This window comes from Nannizzia gypsea, genomic scaffold (assembly GCF_000150975.2).
Source record: "Nannizzia gypsea CBS 118893 supercont1.3 genomic scaffold, whole genome shotgun sequence".
Lineage (NCBI taxonomy): Eukaryota > Fungi > Ascomycota > Eurotiomycetes > Onygenales > Arthrodermataceae > Nannizzia > Nannizzia gypsea.
The window spans coordinates 1,535,727-1,553,659 of NW_003345199.1; the positions used below are offsets into that span (position 1 = coordinate 1,535,727).

Genomic DNA, 17,933 nt, shown 5'->3' on the forward strand with positions numbered 1-17,933 from the left:
CGTCTGATGCTTTTCTTCTACTTGTCTTGAAGTTGAAGCGAACAAGAGAAGAAGAAAAAGAAGAGAAGAAGAAGAAGAGGGAGAAGAGAAGACGATTAGAGGCAGAGGAGAAAGAGACGAGAAAGACACGAGATGGTCAGGCGACGGTGCCTCTTGACCTGCGGGAGGAAGCTTCGCTGCCATCATCGACTTCTTGCCCCTATTAATAGCGGTGGCTGCTTGATCTTGACTCCGGGTCTCGCCAGATGCTCAGAAGATTCAAGGGACAACATGTTCGCTGCATGTGTGAACTAAGACCGGCATCAACCCAGTGTGGCTGCGGGTAAATCGCCTTATATATATGAAGGTGCTCGCTGCTCGGCTGTCTAGACCACTATATACGGAGTACGGGGTGCTGCAGCCCCTGACAAGCCCTACCATCTCGAATTATCCGGCCATGGAGTATGGAGTATCAATAATAACAAACGGCCACGGATGTGCGGGTGTCTTCTGACCTGGACTTGCCGGCAGAAGATGAAACACAGGAAAAAAAACCAGCAAAAGCGACCTGTCAGCTCTGGCGTCCGGCCAGTTAGATAAACCGCCCCAGTATCTCACATGCCAGCCATGCGATCGATCTACTTATTCAAGGCGAGCGAGGGACTCGTCCCTCCCGTGGCGCAGGGCCGGGACTAAGGGAAGCTTAGGCTTGATGCGTGAGGCTTAGGCGGCTTTTAAATGAGCTTCCGGGATGCCATCTCGGGCATCTTCAGGGCTTAGGGGCTGCCCTTGCGATGCTTGTTTAGTCGCATCGAAGAAGCAGAAGATCCTTCGGATTCTCTCCTGCATCCCCGGATCAACGTCCCCGGACACATCTTCATACTTGCTTCTTCGTTATCACCTTCTACGGTACCCATTCGACACTAGAAGACTCTTTCCCATTGCACGGAGCAACTAGCCATGTCCGATTCAACTAAACTGGCGTGCGTCGACTTGAGGGCGCCTCATTCGGCCCTTGCTCTCTATTAATCTGGAACGACTGCCCCTGAACCTTGCGAACTTAGCTTAACCACTTTGATAGTCTGCAAACGCTAAGTTGGGCGCATATTATTTAAAGGGCCTCGCGTTCTCCATGCCCTCAGCTTGGGACAATGAATCGTGAATTGTGAAATCGTGATAGTGATAGTGACAGTGACTCACCGAGATGGCCCTCAAGACCGTCCTCTGCGCTGCCCTGTGCGGCCTCGCAGGCCTTGCCTCTGCTGCAGGCAGGCCCGTTCCCAGCAACCTCATGGCCCTCTACAATCATGCAAAGGTACCGCAGATCTCTCCCGGAAAATTTAGTCAGAAGTCAATGCAGCACATGCTAACCGCCAGCAGGACAGTGAATGTGAGAAGCCCCTGAGCAGCAACCGCTTCAAGGACGGCCACGGACGCAGTAAGTAGTACATTCTTTCCATTCTCTACATATGTACTCCGTACGGAGTAACTGTATGTTAAGGTTGAACCCCGCTGACTGTGCCAGGCGGATTCACCTACTGCGGTGACTATGAGGGTGTGGTCTACCTGAGCGGTCCCAAGGGCCGTCTGGGAGATATCGACGTCGACTGCGACGGCGCCAACAGGTCAAAGGGAGACTGTAGTAACGACCTTACCGGCCAGGGCCAGACCTCCTTCAAGGACGAGGTGCAAGGGTACGGTCTCCAAGACCTCGACGCCAACGTCCATGGCTACGTCGTCTTTGGCAACGAGGGCAAGAAACCGTCCTACCTCCCCTCAGACTCGGGCATAGAGCCCCTCAGCGTCGTGGCGGTCGTTTGCAACAACAGACTGGTATGTTGCCTACTCCCTGTTCTATGTCCGCATGCAAACACATATCTGACGTTCAAAATAGTTCTATGGCATATGGGGAGACACCAACGGCAACACCGACACAGGCGAAGTAGCCATTTCGCTCGCCCAGGCTTGCTTCCCTGAGAAAGGTTTAACCGCCAACAACGGCCATGAAGACCATGACGTCCTCTTTGTTGCCTTCAAGGGTGAAGAGGCCAAGCCAGGCGCTGACGGCGCTGACTGGAAGGCAGACAACTTCAACACCTTTGAGGAATCCCTCTCTACGATCGGGGATCGTATGGTTGCTAAGATCGGCCCCAAGGCCTCGGAGTCGACGGGCGTGGCGATGCCGACGCCCAGCAGTCCTCATGGTGGGCTGGTTACTATCACCGTTGTGCTGGTCACTATCGTCGTTATCGCGGGATGCTGATGTTGATATGGATGTTGTTGCGGATGCGTATGTGGACGGAGTCATGTATATACCTAGGTACGGCTGGAGTATGAAGATTATCATTATCATATACGGGGTGGGTTTGGTTACACTGGAGTAGGGATATAAACTCAGCTTTGAATGAAAAGTGTTATTACTACGACTCTCTCCCTCCCTCCCTCTCTTCCTCTCTCTCTTTCTATGCTCTACTTTACTCTCTACTCTCTACTCCATATCCTATCATCTACGGAGTACTCTCTCTAATATCTACTCCCTCCTATCTCTTATCTACCACTATCTATGTCTGTCTGACTAAGAGCTAGCCGCCAAGACATCAACTCCAACGCAACGATAGCTCAATAAATACAACAAGCACAAGCAAACCAACAACCCCGGATTGAACACTTCCACCACAGACCACGCCACTGTCAGATGCCAGTGGTAAGGAGGTGATACAATGCGGCTTGATGCAGCTTCCCTGCTGTGGGCGTCCCTTGTTCCCACAGCGCTGGCAATCCTCGCAGACGAGGCTTACCATATCGACTACCACCACGCTCTCCTAGGCCAACCTGGCGCAGGCAACACCTTCTTCCACCGCTCGAATCCCTCCTCTGTAGCATCACTACTCTACACGCACTCAGACAAGAATATCCTTGGAGCTGTCAACCCAAAGGACGGGTCGGTGGTATGGAGACAGAACATCACAGAGTACTTCCCGCAGGCAGCGGGATCATCCAGCGAAGCGTTCTTGCGTGCGGCTGATAACGATGATGCGCTGGTGAGTGCATTTGGTAACGGTGTTTCGGCATGGGATGCGATTGATGGACGGTTCAGATGGGTTCAGCGGGTGACGGATGGAGTGGTTAGGGATCTTGAGCTGGTCCCGGGAATCCAGAGAAACCATGTATAGGCATGACGTCTTGGTGCTGTCGGGGGATAAGAAGGGTTTTTTGAGACGGTTGATATGATTCTGGCGGCGCAGTGTGGGAATATAAGGACAAGAGGTATGTGTTTCTATACCCTTTACCTTCCTGGCGTACAGGCTGGCAGGATCGTTAATCGCTGACTTGGGCGGTCCTAGCGATGATGTCCCATTCCAGGTGTCGGTGGCATCAAAGTCTACCGGTTACTATGTGGCATTGCAGCATGCGTCTCGGGCTGGATATAAAATCAAGGTCACAACCTTGGATCTGGCCAAGGGTAAACAGACTGGAAGCCAGTATACCCTAAACTCAGAGGCAGAAGTGTCTGGACCTGAATCGATTCTGCTTGTTGGCGGAAACGCTGCTGCGCCCTTAATTGCCTGGACAGACAAGGCCAATACTGTCCTCAAACTCAACGTGCTGGGGTCTGATGCCGTTGAATCAATCAAGCTTGACATCGAGGAGGTTCGCCATATTAAAATCCACGCATCACCGAGCTCAAGCGGCCCGGCACATTTCCTCGTGGAATGCCGTACCGACTCCGCATCATGGGCTGATGTCTACCACATCAACCCCAAATCTAAGAGTGTCACAAAAGCCTACAGCCTTCCAAAGGCACAGGGCCATCCGGTCATCACGGCCGGTACTAGCACGGGCTACGAAAACCTCTATTTCACACGCATCACTCCAGCGGAGGTCGCCATCTACTCCTCTGTGTCTGACAAGGCTCTGGGGGCCTGGGAGACTAGCCAGGTATTACCGGAGAACTCCCAGCATGCTGTTTCAGAGGTAGTTGCACTTGACTCGGGCGTTTCTGTTCGGTTCGCTCAGGTCGAAGAGTCGGGAGATTGGTCCTTGATCCTGAACGGAAAGCTACAGTGGACTAGACCGGAGTCACTCACAGAGACCATAGCAATTGCATGGAACGACCCGAACGATGGTGTGACTCTCGCCCGCGAGCTCGAAGTAGAAGGCCACCAGAGTGTACCAATGGCCTATGCTCATCGTTTGATCCGACATCTCAAGGCCATACAGCAATATTTCCCTGATTGGTTCATGGAGACGCCCATGAGACTCTTGACCAGCTTCATGCCAAGTGATATCAGCGACCTTGTTCAATTCGGTCTGGGTCAACAGGTTATCCTGGCAACACGGACCGGGCGTGTCGCAGCATTGGATTCAGGCCGTCAGGGAGAAGTGATGTGGAATATCAAAGCTGTTGATAATGTCCTTGATTGGGGCGTGAAAGCCATCACTGCTCAACTAGGCCTCGCAACCGTCCATGTCGATGATGGTAGCACTTTCCAGGTAAACATCACCACAGGCGAGATTACCAGCCGAACTCCTCCAACACAGAAAGTCGCATCTATCGCATTTGTTCCAGACGGCGCTGCAGAGGTTAAAGTTGGTGTTGAGGAACACGGTGTACCGACCGAATCTGCATATGTTGATGGAATCGACACCTTCCTTGTCACTAGAGGTGGTGATAAGAGTATTCTAGGCTGGAATACTAGCAAATCAAAGGCACCTATGTGGGAGTTCACTGTTCCGGAGGGCCAGAAGATTATACATGCTACTGCACGGCCAGCTCATGACCCCATTGCTTCGGTAGGCAAGGTCTTAGGAAACAGATCCGTGCTATACAAGTACCTGAACCGCAACCTCGCCCTCATTACTGCAACTGGCGAATCTACCGTGGACTTTTATCTTCTTGACGGCGTGTCCGGTCAGATCCTGCATACAGCAAGGTATACCGACGTTGACACTACCCAGCCCATAGCCTCAGCCATCTCTGAGAACTGGTTTGCCTATTCATTCTGGGCAGACACAAACGAGCAATCGGCTGCAAAGGGCTACCAGCTTATAGTATCTGAACTATACGAGTCATCTCTTCCCAATGACCGTGGAGTTCTTGGTGACGCTGCCAACTACTCTAGTATCAGCAGTCTCACCATGCCACACGTTATATCACAAGCCTACATGATCCCTGAAGCCATTTCCAACATGGCAGTCACTCAAACTCGCCAGGGAATAACTCTCAGACAACTCCTCTGCACCCTCCCAGCTTCACGCAGCATAGTCGGCATCCCACGCCCTATCCTCGAGCCCCGTCGTCCCGTGGGCCGTGATCCTACTGCCCAAGAAGCTGAAGAAGGCCTGATGAGATATAACCCGAACCTCGAGTTTGACCCCAAATGGTATCTTACGCATTCCCGAGACGTGATAGGTATCCAACACATCGAATCCAACCCGACATTGCTCGAGAGTACAACCTTGATATTCTCGTATGGATTTGATATCTTTGGAACTCGCCTTGCGCCAAGCCAGCCGTTCGATATCCTTGGTAAGGGATTCTCAAAGGTACAGCTTCTGCTTACTGTTGTTGCATTGATGGCCGGTGTCAGCGCCCTGGCTCCCTTGGTAAGTTCGCCTCGTCCTTGTTGATATACCATCATACAGTATGCTAATAATTAATATTACAGGCCCGAAGCAAACAGGTGAACCTCCAGTGGAAATCATCCTAGGTTATAAAAAAAGGCGTCTATGGTTAGGAAGTATATTTCGCCAAATATTCCAACAAAGTTATTTAATGTTACGACAATATTGTTACTACGATGACTGAGAAAAGATTAAACTACTATTTATCGGCACTCACTATATATTCAAATTACTGTCCTAGTGTGACTGAAGTTGATGAAATTTAGAAGAAAAAGTGCATTCATATCTGTGTTCAACTGAAATGACTGGCTGGCCATCGACATCCTGTTTACAACCTGCTAAATCAACGAAACAAAGAAAAGGAAGATATGGAGAAAGAGAGGTATGGTTCATGTAAGGAAAAGGAGAAAATGACGGTAAGGTAAGTATGGCGGTATAGCTCTTCGTAGAAGAAGCGTTGGAGGTAAGGGAACGGTAGATTGGACATAATATTACACGGAAAAGAGCGAATGGGTGGGTATATCAACGGTGGATGGGGGGGTTTCGGGTTTGGGGTTAGGGGTTAGTTAGGAGAGGGAGAACATATATAATCTCTCCCATGCTACGTTGAGACACCTACCATCTATCCTCGTTGGCTTGTTGTGCAGCGTCAGCTGAGAAGGTGCTCCAGGGCAGAGGAACAGTGGTGGGTTCCTTGTCGTATCTGGTTCCCGTGAACTCGCACTGTGACCCCAGGGCAGGGAAGCTCCCTACTCCCTTGAACTGTATTGTCTTGCTGTCGAGGAATTCTACGGTGCCGACATCCCTGCTATAATCATGTACCTCGCTGCCACTGGTATCCCGGCCACGCCATTTGAAGTAGAGTCGCAGAGAATCCTCGTCACTGGCACTCTTGACTTTCTTCGCAGGTGGTTCATCACACTCTGCGTCTTCATCAGACTCGGAACCTGTGATTGGAGCCGGGTTAGCAACTGAGCAACTAGATGTGATATATAGATATGGATGCAGGGTATAGATCTAGATCCAGGACACAACACACGACGCACCAGTACGGCCTTCGACTTTGCTCTGGAAAGCACTCAGTTCGTCCTCCGTCGGTGCAAGTAGCATGGTACCCTCTACTATGCCCAGGTTGAACGACGCGACCAGGCCGCAGGGATCCAAGTCCGAGGTAGAAACCGACATGTCCATGGCCTCAATCTTATCCGGCCACTCGTCACTGACAGCCAGACACTCCAGGGCAAATGAGCCCATGAACTTCTGCAGCGGGTTGGCTGGCGGCCGTCCTCTCCCTCTCCCCGACGTCCCCTTTGCACCATTGCTCTTCGCATCGGCGTCCTTCTTCGGCCGCCCCCGAGCAGCCGGGCTCGCTTCTGCTGTCCCATCACCGTCCGCCGCCTCCTTGCGAGGTCTCCCTCTCTTCTTCACTCCGTCCGCAGAAGCTTCGGTCTTGGACTTCGACTGTGCTGCTATGCCGTTCTTTGGAGGCCGGCCTCTCTTCCTGGGCTGTCCGTTCGCATCCAGCACGACCGGCTTAGGCGTCACTGGCCCTCCATTCTTCGGCGGACGGCCTCGCTTCCTGGGCTGCCCGTCAGCGTTCAATGCTGGAGTTTTGGGCGTTGTTGAGCCGCCGGCCTTTGGTGGTCGACCGCGTCCTCGTGCGGGTGTGGATGCTGCTTCGTCCGCCATCGTCGCGCGCGCACAGCAGCTGAACTAGATGCGGGTTCGGGGTCAAACGCGGTCACTGCCAGCGAGAGAGTCGCGGGCTCGTAGAACAGGGCGCAGTAAGGGTGACAGAGAAGAGAGACGAGGCGGGAAAACGCTGCTCAATTGCGAGGAACCCGCGTTGTATATAGAGAAAAAGGGAGGGTTAAAAAAAAAAAAAAAAAAAAAAGGGAAAAATGGCTAAAATAAAGAAAAATAAAATGAAATAAAATAAAACTGCTTTATTTTCTTAACGCTTTCTGTGACAAAAAAAAAGAGCCTTGAAAGACCTTTTGAAGCCGTTTTCTTTTACTCTTTGCAGTGAAAATAAAATGAAATAAAAAAAAATGTACTGAAAAATAGAGAGAGCGAGCAAAGGACGAGCTGGAACTGGTCAACTTCCCTCATCTTCTGCTTTTACTTACTCCGTTACAAGGGAAGAAGAGAAGAAAAAGGAATGTCGTATTTTATTTTATTTTCATTTTATTTTATTTTTTTAATCTGTTTTGATCACATATTATTTTTTTTTGGCCAATTTTCATCCTGACCAGCGAGCAAAAAAGAAAAAAAGAGACCGTGGACGGAATTGCTTTTGGCTCTCCAGGCGTAAGTAAGTAGGAGCCAGGAAGAGGAAGACCCCTATCCATTATTCCTCTTAGTCCTCTTAGTCTTCTACTTGCTGTTGGGTCTACTTACGCTGTCGTATCAGGATACTTCATAGCAGAGGTAGATATGTCGACCTGTTCATGTATATAGTATGAGTATATATACAGAGACGATAGTCCAACGAAACGCTAGATGTAGACACAAACGGAGCATCCGTATCATGTTCTAGAATAGCAAGCAACGGGGGGGTATTTCTTCTCCATGCAAACAAAATAAACAGGGGGGCGCGGGAGAAAGGAGATCATTATTTATAGATGGTGTATGTATGGGATGTCCGTGTTTGGAAGCAAGGAGACGGTTTCATGCATGAGCAACGACGTTTGCAGTCGGAGGTTCATTCTCATTACGAGACAGGGCGGCCTTCTCTAGGTCTTTGGATAGCTCGACAGTTGCATCAAAGGTTTCACTTGACTCCGGCTCTGCAGGCTGGATGTCAGGCTTCTCGCTCAAGCTGATGATGGGTAGAGTCTTCCGTCTGTTGCCTCCCTTGACGCTGCCGTAGATATCTATCTTGTCGTCGTGGATAACGATGGGTCCCTTGACGAAGTTGGCCTTTCTGGTTGCAGTGTCCTTTGCGGCCCCTTCGCTGTCCTCTGGCTGGTCAGCGTACTGGCCAACCCTCTCCAGCGAGCCAATTTGGGCTCTAGCGTCTTCGTCTAGGTTCGGCATGTCGCCAAAGTCCCAGTCAAGCTTGCCTCCGTACCGCTTCGGGATATTCTCTTCATCCATGAACGCGGAGAGCGTCTGCTGTACCTCGGCGGCAGTGAGAATGAATATCTTCGATGTCGTTCCAGGGTCAAACCAGCGCTTTATCCAGCCCCAGACCGTAGGGAAGAAGACAGGAGCACCAATAATCTGTCCGTTTTTCATCATCGGTTAGTAAAAAGGGACACACACGCACGCCATCAGGAGTAGGCAGAGCTTACAAATATTCTATCTAGGGTCTCGGGATAATGTGCAGTAGCCAAGGTGCTTGCATCCTGCATATGGCCCTTCAGATTCCAGAACTGCTTCAAGCCGACTCCGGTTATATCAACAATATTTGTGGTATTAACAATAGGCACCTCTCTGTTTGGCCGGTCCAGACGTGAACACAACGGCAGCACGAACCGGACCATATTCTCATACAGTGCAAAAAGACGCAGGAGCCGCGCCGGCACCTTCGACGAGGCATGTGTAGATGAGGTAGCAGTGCTGGCCGCAGACGATGAATAGGCCGTCATGTTCTTGCTATTTAGATCCTTGATGGTGTAGACGTATATCGGTATGCCTCTGCGGTCTCGCCGTCCGGTCCATTGCGGATACTATCCATCATATCAGCCTCTGCCAGTCTCTCCAAGGTCAAACAGACAGACACAGTAGTAGTAGTGAGTTAACTGACCACTTTGCGAGCTTCTTCGTACGAGTCGACGTCGAAGTTCTCGTATAGCTTATCGATCTCGTTGTCCCTCCGCCAGTCCTCCGTCGACTGGAACTGGCCCAGGGCGCCGTTCACATCGAACCGACGAGCTCGAAGGAACCGTCTATCATGACAACCTGTTAGCTATCTCTCTTTCTTCTCTTTCTTCTTCTTATGCTGCTGCTGCTGCGGCTTCCCGTCTGTGTTACAACGACTGCACGTACAGCAAGGTTGAATCATCATGGCTCGCCTTCTGGCCGTCCTTGGCCGGCGTATAAATGTTGCGCTCTATGCACTGCTGCTTGAACGCCTCGAGGGCCTCTGACTGCTTCTCCGACAGATGGTTCAGATGCCCGGACAGCGGATCTAAAGTAGCAGCGCTGGCCGTCGACTGGTTAGTCTCCTGCTTGTTAAGCTGCGGCGGCTGCTTAGCCGTGTTCGCCGTTTCTTCGAGTGACATGCTGCACGGAGTATTGGTAGCTAAGTAGTTATAGCTCTGGGGTAGTTATATAGGGCAGGCTCGACGGCGACCTGCGAACGGCTCCGGCACAGACTGAACAGACAGATAGGTAGACAGACAGACAGTAGCAGTGTAGTCTGGTCAGGGATTCGCGCTGCCGGTCATTTAAGTAATGCGAGCGACGAGGAACACGGAGTCGCAAGTCTTCTGATACCGACGGCTCTTTTTTCGTCCGGAAGCCACGGCTTCAAGCGCCTTATGTAACTAACTAGTTTGCAGCTATAAGGTTGAGGCTGGGATCCACGGTTGGGTTGATCAGGCTGGGTCAGGTTGCTCAGGTAGAAGAAGTACTTTAGGCCCAGGGAGGAGTCAACCGGACAAGAGGCTCAGTCGGTAGCAAGGTCGGTACGGAGTATACGACTGGAGACAAGAGTCATAGGCGAGAGAAGGCTCGAGGGCGCTGGGCGAGGCCGGCATCTCGGGGGCTGCTGGGCTTGGTGACCCCCCCGGGATGCAGGATCAGGGGGGGTACACATCAAGACCCCGACGCCACAGAGTTCGGGCTGGAGATACTTGATTATTGATGCATTACTTATAGAACTACGGAGAACGCACGGAGAGGCTCGGGGTTCGGAGAAGTATGCATTTGACTTCATTCTCGCTATACAGCAGTGCTTAAATATGGTTATTTTTTGATACCCCTTTTCAAATGCCGGGAGTGCGTCTGCCAGTGTATATATATGAAAAAAAGGAAGAGATTAATCCTCGGTGATATCACCGTACTCCCACATTCCTCTTCTTTCTTGCTTTGCTTCCTCCTCCAGTTTGCGGAGGTTAGCCAGCGTGTCGGTGCAGGCGCGCTCCCACGGCTTCAGCTTACGGGGGACCATCGCCAGGCCTTCACGCACTACCTCGGCGTTGATGCTCTGCTCCAGGTTCTGAGAGGCAGAGGCATCCAGTAGTGTGACATACAGGACGCCGTCAGCGATATGGTCGACGTTGGCAACCAGCTCGCGGTCGACAGTCTGGCTGGCTAGGAAGTGTATGGCGTCCTTGAGGTACTCAGGGGAGGTAGGGAACTGCAGGAAGGACATGGCCGCATCGACGGCCTGGGCCTTCAGCTTCTGCTGGGAGAACTGGGGAGCGAGCGGTCGCAGTCTCGACCAAGGGACCTTCTCCGAGTTGCCGTAGTCGATATACACGACATCGGCCTCCTTGGCTTCACGGTCGTTGCGTCGGATCTTAGCACGGTACCACTCGTTGTCTTCCGTGAACCGGGCGGCAACGAACTCTCCGGCCTTGGGTGGACCCTCAAGGGGCTTGTCGTTGGCCTTGTTGATGTGGAATGATCGGAATGAGTCCATCAGCTCTGTGAGGTTGGTGGTGCCAGCTCCGATCTGCTGTAGCTTCAACTTGCCGTCCTCATCGACGTGTGTGAGCATGACGTCACGGTAGTCTCTTCCTCGTGCGGGTGCCTCTGCGCCTGCGCCGGCTCCAGCAGCACCACTGCCAGCAGCGGGTGCGCCTTCGTCGTCCTCTGCGTCCTGGCTGGGATCCCAGTCTCGCCAGAGACCCTTTCTGGCCTCCTTTGCCTTCTGCTCGGCTGCAAACAGCTCGGTTCCATGGCCAGACTGTTCGGCAGAGTAGGCATGGACTGTTGCAAGACCTTCCTCCACTAGAAGTTTGGCAAAGTTCTCCCTGTTGACGTAGAGGGTTCCGATAAAGCCGCCAACCTTGTCAATGGTCTCAACGTCAATCTCAACGTCTCGCTGCATGCACCTGCGGTTAGCAAAGTCATGGGCCTCCTGTCCAAAGGGCTCAGACTTTTCGTTGGCGTTCCTGGCTGACCTGGGGGCGCGGATTCCAGAAAGGACAAAGGTCAGCTTAGCATTGTCTCGCGGTATCAGGACGGTGAATCGTGATCCGGACTTGACAAAGTCGACCACACCAGAGACTTTCTTCTGTCTCTGGAGAACAGAACATTCCATCTTGGCCTTTTGGACGTTCTCGGAGTAGTCCTGGAACTGCTTGACCTTGGGAGGCTTGGAGGACCACATGCCTTTCTCCTCCTTCTGCGCCTTCTCCTCAGCAAGTAGGAGGGCATCATAGTCAGGGGATCGGTCGTCATCGTCCCTACGGTGACGGATGACGGATGCATAACCAGCTTCTACCAGACTGATGGCCACATTGGCATTGCCAACCAAAACGGTACCAACCTCTCGTTCCTCAAATCCTTCTGAAGCTGGCTTCTTTCCGTTGATGGTAACTTTTACGTGCTTGCCAATTAGCTTCTTTCGGAGGAACTCTTTGGCATCTGCTCCGAACGGTGCCTGTTTGGGGTCTGATGGCTTTGGCTGTCTGACACTGCTAAGACTTATCTTCTTCTCAGCGCCGGCCTTGTTTCTCAGGAAGATGGTATCCGCATTCAGTACCCTGCTAACCACTAGATCAGTATCTGCAGATGCAGCCGCTGCCTTGGGGGCAACATGGCTGGTAAATAGCCCCTTGCGAGCGTCTTTGGCGGTCTTCTCTGCCTGTCTAAGGATAGCCATATCGGCTCCCAACATCGTAGAGTGATGGTCCGCACATCTCGCAAGACCGGCCTCCAAAAGGAATTTGGCAATATTTCCAACAGGATGTAGAACAGTACCCACGAGCTGGTTCTGAGGGGTCAATCCAAGCAATGTGACTTTGACCTTTCTCTGCAACAGTCTCATTTCAACAAACATCTGTGCCTGGTCACCATATGGCTCTCCCGGTTGCTCTGATCCATCAGAAGGGTTTACTCGTTTGGTAGCTGGTGCACGGATACCAGCTGCAACCACCAGCGTCTGGACATGCTTCTTGGGAGAAATCAGCAGTCGGATCAGGAACCTGTCACCGCTCAGAACTTTTTCCACCACTGAGTCAATTGGAGTCCCCTTTAGGCTCTCAAGTAGTTCCTGTGGATCTTTCACTTCATATGCCATGTCAATCTTGTCGTCTCCCGCCCAGACACCCTTCGACTCTGACTTAGCACGAGTCTCGAGCTCTCTCAAGCTGTTCAGCAGTACAGCCGCATCCTCGCTCTCGTCTCTCCTGCCCGCATCTTCTCGAACCTTGGCCCAGCCTTCGGAGACACAGAGCTCAGGCAGGTCCTTGCCATTGGCACCGGGGATCTTCACGATTCCGTACTCCCTTTTGGCACCGGTGGGGATGGCATACAGAACCTGGAACTGTACTACCTTGCCGACGAGGAGCTCACGTAGGAATTCTCGAGATTGGAATGCGAACGGCTAGTAAGAAAAATTTTCATTGGATCAGCAGACAGTCTTGAAATCGTTATTATCTGCATATACAAAGGGGAGGGGCGTAGTTCTGCAGCTTGTCCAGATGCAATAGCTAGCATGTCCAACGCAAGCAGTTGGAAATTAATAACGAAATGGCACAGCTCACCTCGTCTCCTTCTCTCTTCAGTCTCGGAGAAGAAACGTAGGCCAGGCTCAAGATGCGTTCCTGAGTTGGATTCGAGACGTGAGTGAGCACCACTGTGTCCCCTGACAAGACGCTCTTAACTCGGGCTTCCAGAAGAGGCATTGTGGCGTGTGCGGGGAGAAAGTGGCAGCGGACGTATTTTTTTCTTTTTATTTAAGTAAAATGAATAATAACTATAGGAAAGGAAGTAGAGTAAGGGATGGCTGAGTCGAGGTAGAGCTTCTAAGGGGTGGTGAAGCCAGGGGGGAAGTGTTGTTTAGTTGTGGGTGCAGAAAGTGAGACCACGTTTGGTGATTTGTGTGTGTTTGGCCGTTTTGGTCTGGCCGCAGGGGGATAAAACAGCACAGGGAAATCCGGGGTTAAGCCACATCGCGAGTATCAACATCATCACCACCAAGCTGATATTGATATCAATGGCAACAACGTCATCCAGAGCATGGACTGATAATACTTGGAGAATCGATGCTTCATGTGTTATATTTACCTTTGATTTTAGTAGTTGCCCTGCTAGAGCTTCAAGACCGTCGTCTTGCAGGGTAAGTATCTGAGCTATTCACATACCAATAACAGGCATCCGATAGCCACTAACGATGGCTACCTAGGTATATCTCGGGATACAGGCCTATTCTCTACGAAGTCACACTACTAGCAGGAAAGACGGCACTACCACGGAGTACTTGGTGGTCCCGTAGCTTCCACCAAATCAAGCGAATCAATATAAAATTCAACGGCCGCAAGGCAACAAGACAACAAGCCAGTCACACCATCTGCTGATGCCATTCAGCCATTCCAGCCTTGCTCCTGTGCATCTTCAGCCCGTCGAACCTCTGAAGGAAGACGTCCCGTGCCTATTTTAATTGATCTCCGCTTCTTCCGTGCCGCTGCCACAGCCGCATTCCTTCCCTGCCGTCAAGAGGGTCTTGGTAAGTGGTGTCATCAGGCCATGAAATGCCAGCATCTAAGGTAACCTGGACCCTTATCTTGTCTTGATAAACTGCTATGTTTTTACAGCCTAGCCTGGTAGGTGTTTGAAGTATACAATAGGGGTATTTTGTATTAGAACTCACAACTCCTCCCGAATAAAAGAAAGAAAAGAAAAACAATTATACGTATCTGTCGTTAGAGAGGAGAGACAAAGAATGAAAGAAAAGGAAAAAAAAGAAAAGGAACTATAAAACATGAATCTAGCCGAATAATTAGGACCAATATATTTTCTCATGGGCTGACCGCTATCCGCCAAATTGGATGGGTGGATGAAAGAACAAGAATAAGCCCCCCGATATGCTATCCAGCTCGCTAATTAAACGCCTCAAACCGAACCCTCCCGCCCATACACCGTCAGGTATAAGAGAAAAAACAGTATCGTGACTTTGAGTGCTAAACGTAACAACTATTGAGTACATGGGTAGGTGACATGTATATCACCAGCCATCGTTGCCGGATGAGGATGTACTTGCATCCCTTCAAGAAGCGGAAAGGGGTTGTATGCCATCCCCATGTAAGGCGGTTCCGGCATCTGTATGGCATCGGTGATGGGTGGCGGCGGAGCATCTCCGCGGAACCGTTGTAGTATGATACTCGAATCTGAGTCTTGTTCTGTGCCTCTGGTGTCTTCGTCTTGAGAACTTTCCGTCCGGCCAGCAGACGATGTCGGTGTAAACGAAGCTCCGATATGGAACCCCTCAGGTAACAGAGACGCAACTTGTAACTCGTGGGTTTCAAGATTACATATCCGGATAACCACCTCAATAACTTTTCGGACTTGCAAAGCAACAAGGTAGGTCTGTTCTAGCTCGAGCAATGTCCGAACACATATTATCAAACAGTGGAATTCTCGGCTGACGTCTGCGTGTCGCCGTTCTGTTATATCGGCAATAAGCGTCGTCGAGACAGTCGATATGATGTGCAGGCTGATACCACTGAGGGTGGTTGCATTGCCATGGTTAGCTCGGTAGTCTTCCATATATCGAGTGGCATCCATGGCATGCTTGACACAGATGAGACGGAATTGGGTTGAGTAATCGCTCCTCTCTGAGGTTTCTATGCCGAAATTTGCGAGAGGTCTATACAATAAGATGACTGCGGCACAGTATTGCATGCTATAAATTGTTTATATGTAAGTTTAACGTGATAAATGATACGGAACAGTGGGGAGGGCCATACTGCATCACTGAGACCGAGGGTGGTGAGTTGCTCTGGTATTGCAACGAAGGGTCAAGTCCGCTATACCACGTCTTGAGGCGCTCACCCAGCTCGTTGACCCGACTCATAGTGCATTTATTTTGATTCCTATTTAGTTAGCTCCTTGTCTAATCCAAGACCGGGATAGCGGGTACCCACAAAGATTCACAGATGAAGCCGACAATTTCGAGCAAGCTGCTCCATGCATCGGCTAACCGAGCTTCCCAGGTAGCTATCATCCCGCTCACGGCAGCCGTCGCCGCCGGCCGAGGCACTGTCACTTCTCCATCAAGACGTAAACAATACTGGCGACCAAGGTAGAGTGACCACAATCTACATAAGCATGTTAGAATGTCAAATATATAACGAATGGGCACGCCAATGCAGGTCATCTTACCTGTCGAATATGACGCAACCCCAAAATGTAATCGAGCGTGCCTCAATGTCCGTTGGAGAAAATTTATCTGTGTGGGAGGAGCAATCGCGATGTAAGCCCAAATCTATAGCCAACCGACATGCCGTCCCTAAGTAGATCGTCAGTTAAACTATTTCTCCTCTGTTTCGCCTGTCGTCGATAAAACATACCCGTCAAAACCCAGCCCTTTGTGTCTTGAGAGAAAGCACAGTAAATCACCGATAACAGCAGCAAACACTGGATCGTTGTGATTTGTGGGTTTTTCAACTCTTCGTCAACTAGCTTTGAAGCAGCAGCGAATAGAGGTGGGAGTTCATCAGTTGCCGAGAGTCCAGGCGTCAGTACCATCGCACGGATCTCAGGTCTGTGTGAAATGCGAGCGGCACAAGACATGATACAGTACAAGAGTGCCTTGCTGTAAAATTTCGTCTGTCCTGTTGCCATATCATGAAGAAATGCATCTTTGTGAAGGATTTGAAGCTCGGTGTGCTGAAATTTCCAGTAGAGATTCAGCAAGTAATCTTGGGTTTCAGCATCGATCTCGCAAACCTCTATCTTAGGGCTAACTTGGTATTCTCCCCAGGACCGAACGATAGACGTTGCCACCGTGTCGGTCAGGTGTAAGCTCGAGGTCGGGCCAAAATATCGCAGCTGTCCGTTAGAATCATAGTTTAGTTGGTATCGCCCATCGCAGAGACGTGCAATAATGTTATCCGGCACCTTTTGCCGGAGTAAGGATACCGGAGATTCCGGTGGTGAGAACTGGGCAATCCCACGGATTGTATGGAAATTTTGTGCCTGGGCTTTGCGTAGAGCCTCGCTCTGCTTTAGAGCAACTTCCAGGTCGTGGATGCGTTGGTGTAACTCGCGAATATGTCTCTTTGAGGAGGGACGTTTGCGTTCGTCCACCTCTGGACCAGGACAGGGGATACCGAGCTTCTTGCATTTCTTGCAGCCTCCCTCTTCAAGCAGGCACTTGATCTTCTTGGAGCGACAATTTAGACATGCCAACGTATAATTTGATCCAGTACTTTTTGTCGATTCTCGCCTCCCATGTGCTATGGGGGACCGCTTTGGAGGCAGAGGTACCTGAGCTACTGCCTGAGGTCGCGGAGGAGTTGGGGGTTCTAGAACGGGAGTTGGTTGGATGGGTGGGTGTATGGATGAAAGGGAGAATTGCTGGCGGGCAGCTGAAAAACGAGAGAACTGCTCTTCCGGTTGCAGTTGCAGCGGTGGTTGATGTAGTTGTGTAAAACTTGGAGGAGCGTCACCTCCTCTCGGAGAACCCCATGCCTGTTGACGTCTTTGAAGCGCATATAAGACATCGTCTCCGTCCATCACGGGAGTCGGGAAGCTGGGGATTGGGACGTTGCGCGGGTCCATTACCACAGTTGTGAGGGTGATCGCATTCTTTGGAAGCTGTCTCCCCCTATTATCGTGCACAGCCCGTCCAGTTGATTATAGTTATACTGCTGGCTATTGACTGGTTAAATAACTGTCGCAAGACCGTCTTCCCCGGGGACACTCAGATAGCCGAAACCCAGGGCCTTCCTTTCCCGCGTTGAGTTGGGGATCGTAGCGGTCCTTGCGAAGGCGTGAAAATACCTGGGGATATTGTCAGGGTGCTGATCGCTCAGCCTGGCCCGTTTCTCAAGCAAAAACTGAAGAGATTAGAACAACAAAGATAAAATCATATATTTATTGCTAACGAAGGCATGCATCAACACGTTGAATGTCTGCAAGTCATGAAAGAGCACCAGCCAGAAAGTACGTGCTTCTCTTGCTCCCTTAGCAATAGTTGATCAGCCTAAAGGTATGACAAGAAATAGAGCTCGAAAGGAATAAAAGACAGTCCCGGCTCCCGCGATTCTGGGACAGCATGGACGGCGGAGACTTCAACCTATTATTCAAGCAATCAAGCTCGAGCACAAAAAAAGCAAATGCAGAAACTGGATTTGAGTAGAAGTGCTTGCAAGTGCAAGAGTACTCCGTAGAACAACTCCGGTGCTCATGATTCATGTCGAGGCCCA

At 50.9% G+C, this 17,933-nt stretch overlaps 6 protein-coding genes across 6 annotated transcripts; 2 read left to right on the top strand and 4 right to left on the bottom strand.

The window, feature by feature from the left end:
* Positions 1-1,183: 1,183 nt before the first annotated feature.
* MGYG_03989 (chitosanase) lies at positions 1,184-2,242 on the top strand (the record flags this gene model as incomplete). The annotated part of the gene is made up of 4 exons (XM_003173770.1): positions 1,184-1,294; positions 1,360-1,417; positions 1,505-1,812; positions 1,874-2,242. 4 exons carry the CDS (start codon positions 1,184-1,186, stop codon positions 2,240-2,242), a joined length of 846 nt encoding a protein of 281 aa, XP_003173818.1.
* A 457-nt stretch (positions 2,243-2,699) lies between these two features.
* MGYG_03990 (hypothetical protein) lies at positions 2,700-5,690 on the top strand (the record flags this gene model as incomplete). The annotated part of the gene is made up of 4 exons (XM_003173771.1): positions 2,700-3,146; positions 3,239-3,246; positions 3,324-5,586; positions 5,649-5,690. 4 exons carry the CDS (start codon positions 2,700-2,702, stop codon positions 5,688-5,690), a joined length of 2,760 nt encoding a protein of 919 aa, XP_003173819.1.
* Positions 5,691-6,219: 529 nt separating this feature from the next.
* Positions 6,220-7,293, bottom strand: MGYG_03991 (hypothetical protein; the record flags this gene model as incomplete). The annotated part of the gene is made up of 2 exons (XM_003173772.1): positions 6,220-6,551; positions 6,651-7,293. 2 exons carry the CDS (start codon positions 7,291-7,293, stop codon positions 6,220-6,222), a joined length of 975 nt encoding a protein of 324 aa, XP_003173820.1.
* A 981-nt stretch (positions 7,294-8,274) lies between these two features.
* On the bottom strand, positions 8,275-9,833 carry MGYG_03992 (CRAL/TRIO domain-containing protein; the record flags this gene model as incomplete). Its single annotated transcript, XM_003173773.1, has 4 exons — positions 8,275-8,829; positions 8,901-9,278; positions 9,356-9,497; positions 9,598-9,833. The coding sequence occupies 4 exons, from the start codon at positions 9,831-9,833 to the stop codon at positions 8,275-8,277; spliced, it is 1,311 nt and encodes a 436-aa protein (XP_003173821.1).
* Positions 9,834-10,591: 758 nt separating this feature from the next.
* MGYG_03993 (nuclease domain-containing protein 1) lies at positions 10,592-13,409 on the bottom strand (the record flags this gene model as incomplete). Its single annotated transcript, XM_003173774.1, has 2 exons — positions 10,592-13,108; positions 13,269-13,409. 2 exons carry the CDS (start codon positions 13,407-13,409, stop codon positions 10,592-10,594), a joined length of 2,658 nt encoding a protein of 885 aa, XP_003173822.1.
* A 1,161-nt stretch (positions 13,410-14,570) lies between these two features.
* MGYG_03994 (hypothetical protein) lies at positions 14,571-17,286 on the bottom strand (the record flags this gene model as incomplete). The annotated part of the gene is made up of 5 exons (XM_003173775.1): positions 14,571-15,226; positions 15,471-15,596; positions 15,705-15,821; positions 15,886-15,952; positions 16,074-17,286. 5 exons carry the CDS (start codon positions 17,284-17,286, stop codon positions 14,698-14,700), a joined length of 2,052 nt encoding a protein of 683 aa, XP_003173823.1. The 3' UTR covers positions 14,571-14,697.
* Positions 17,287-17,933: the final 647 nt, after the last annotated feature.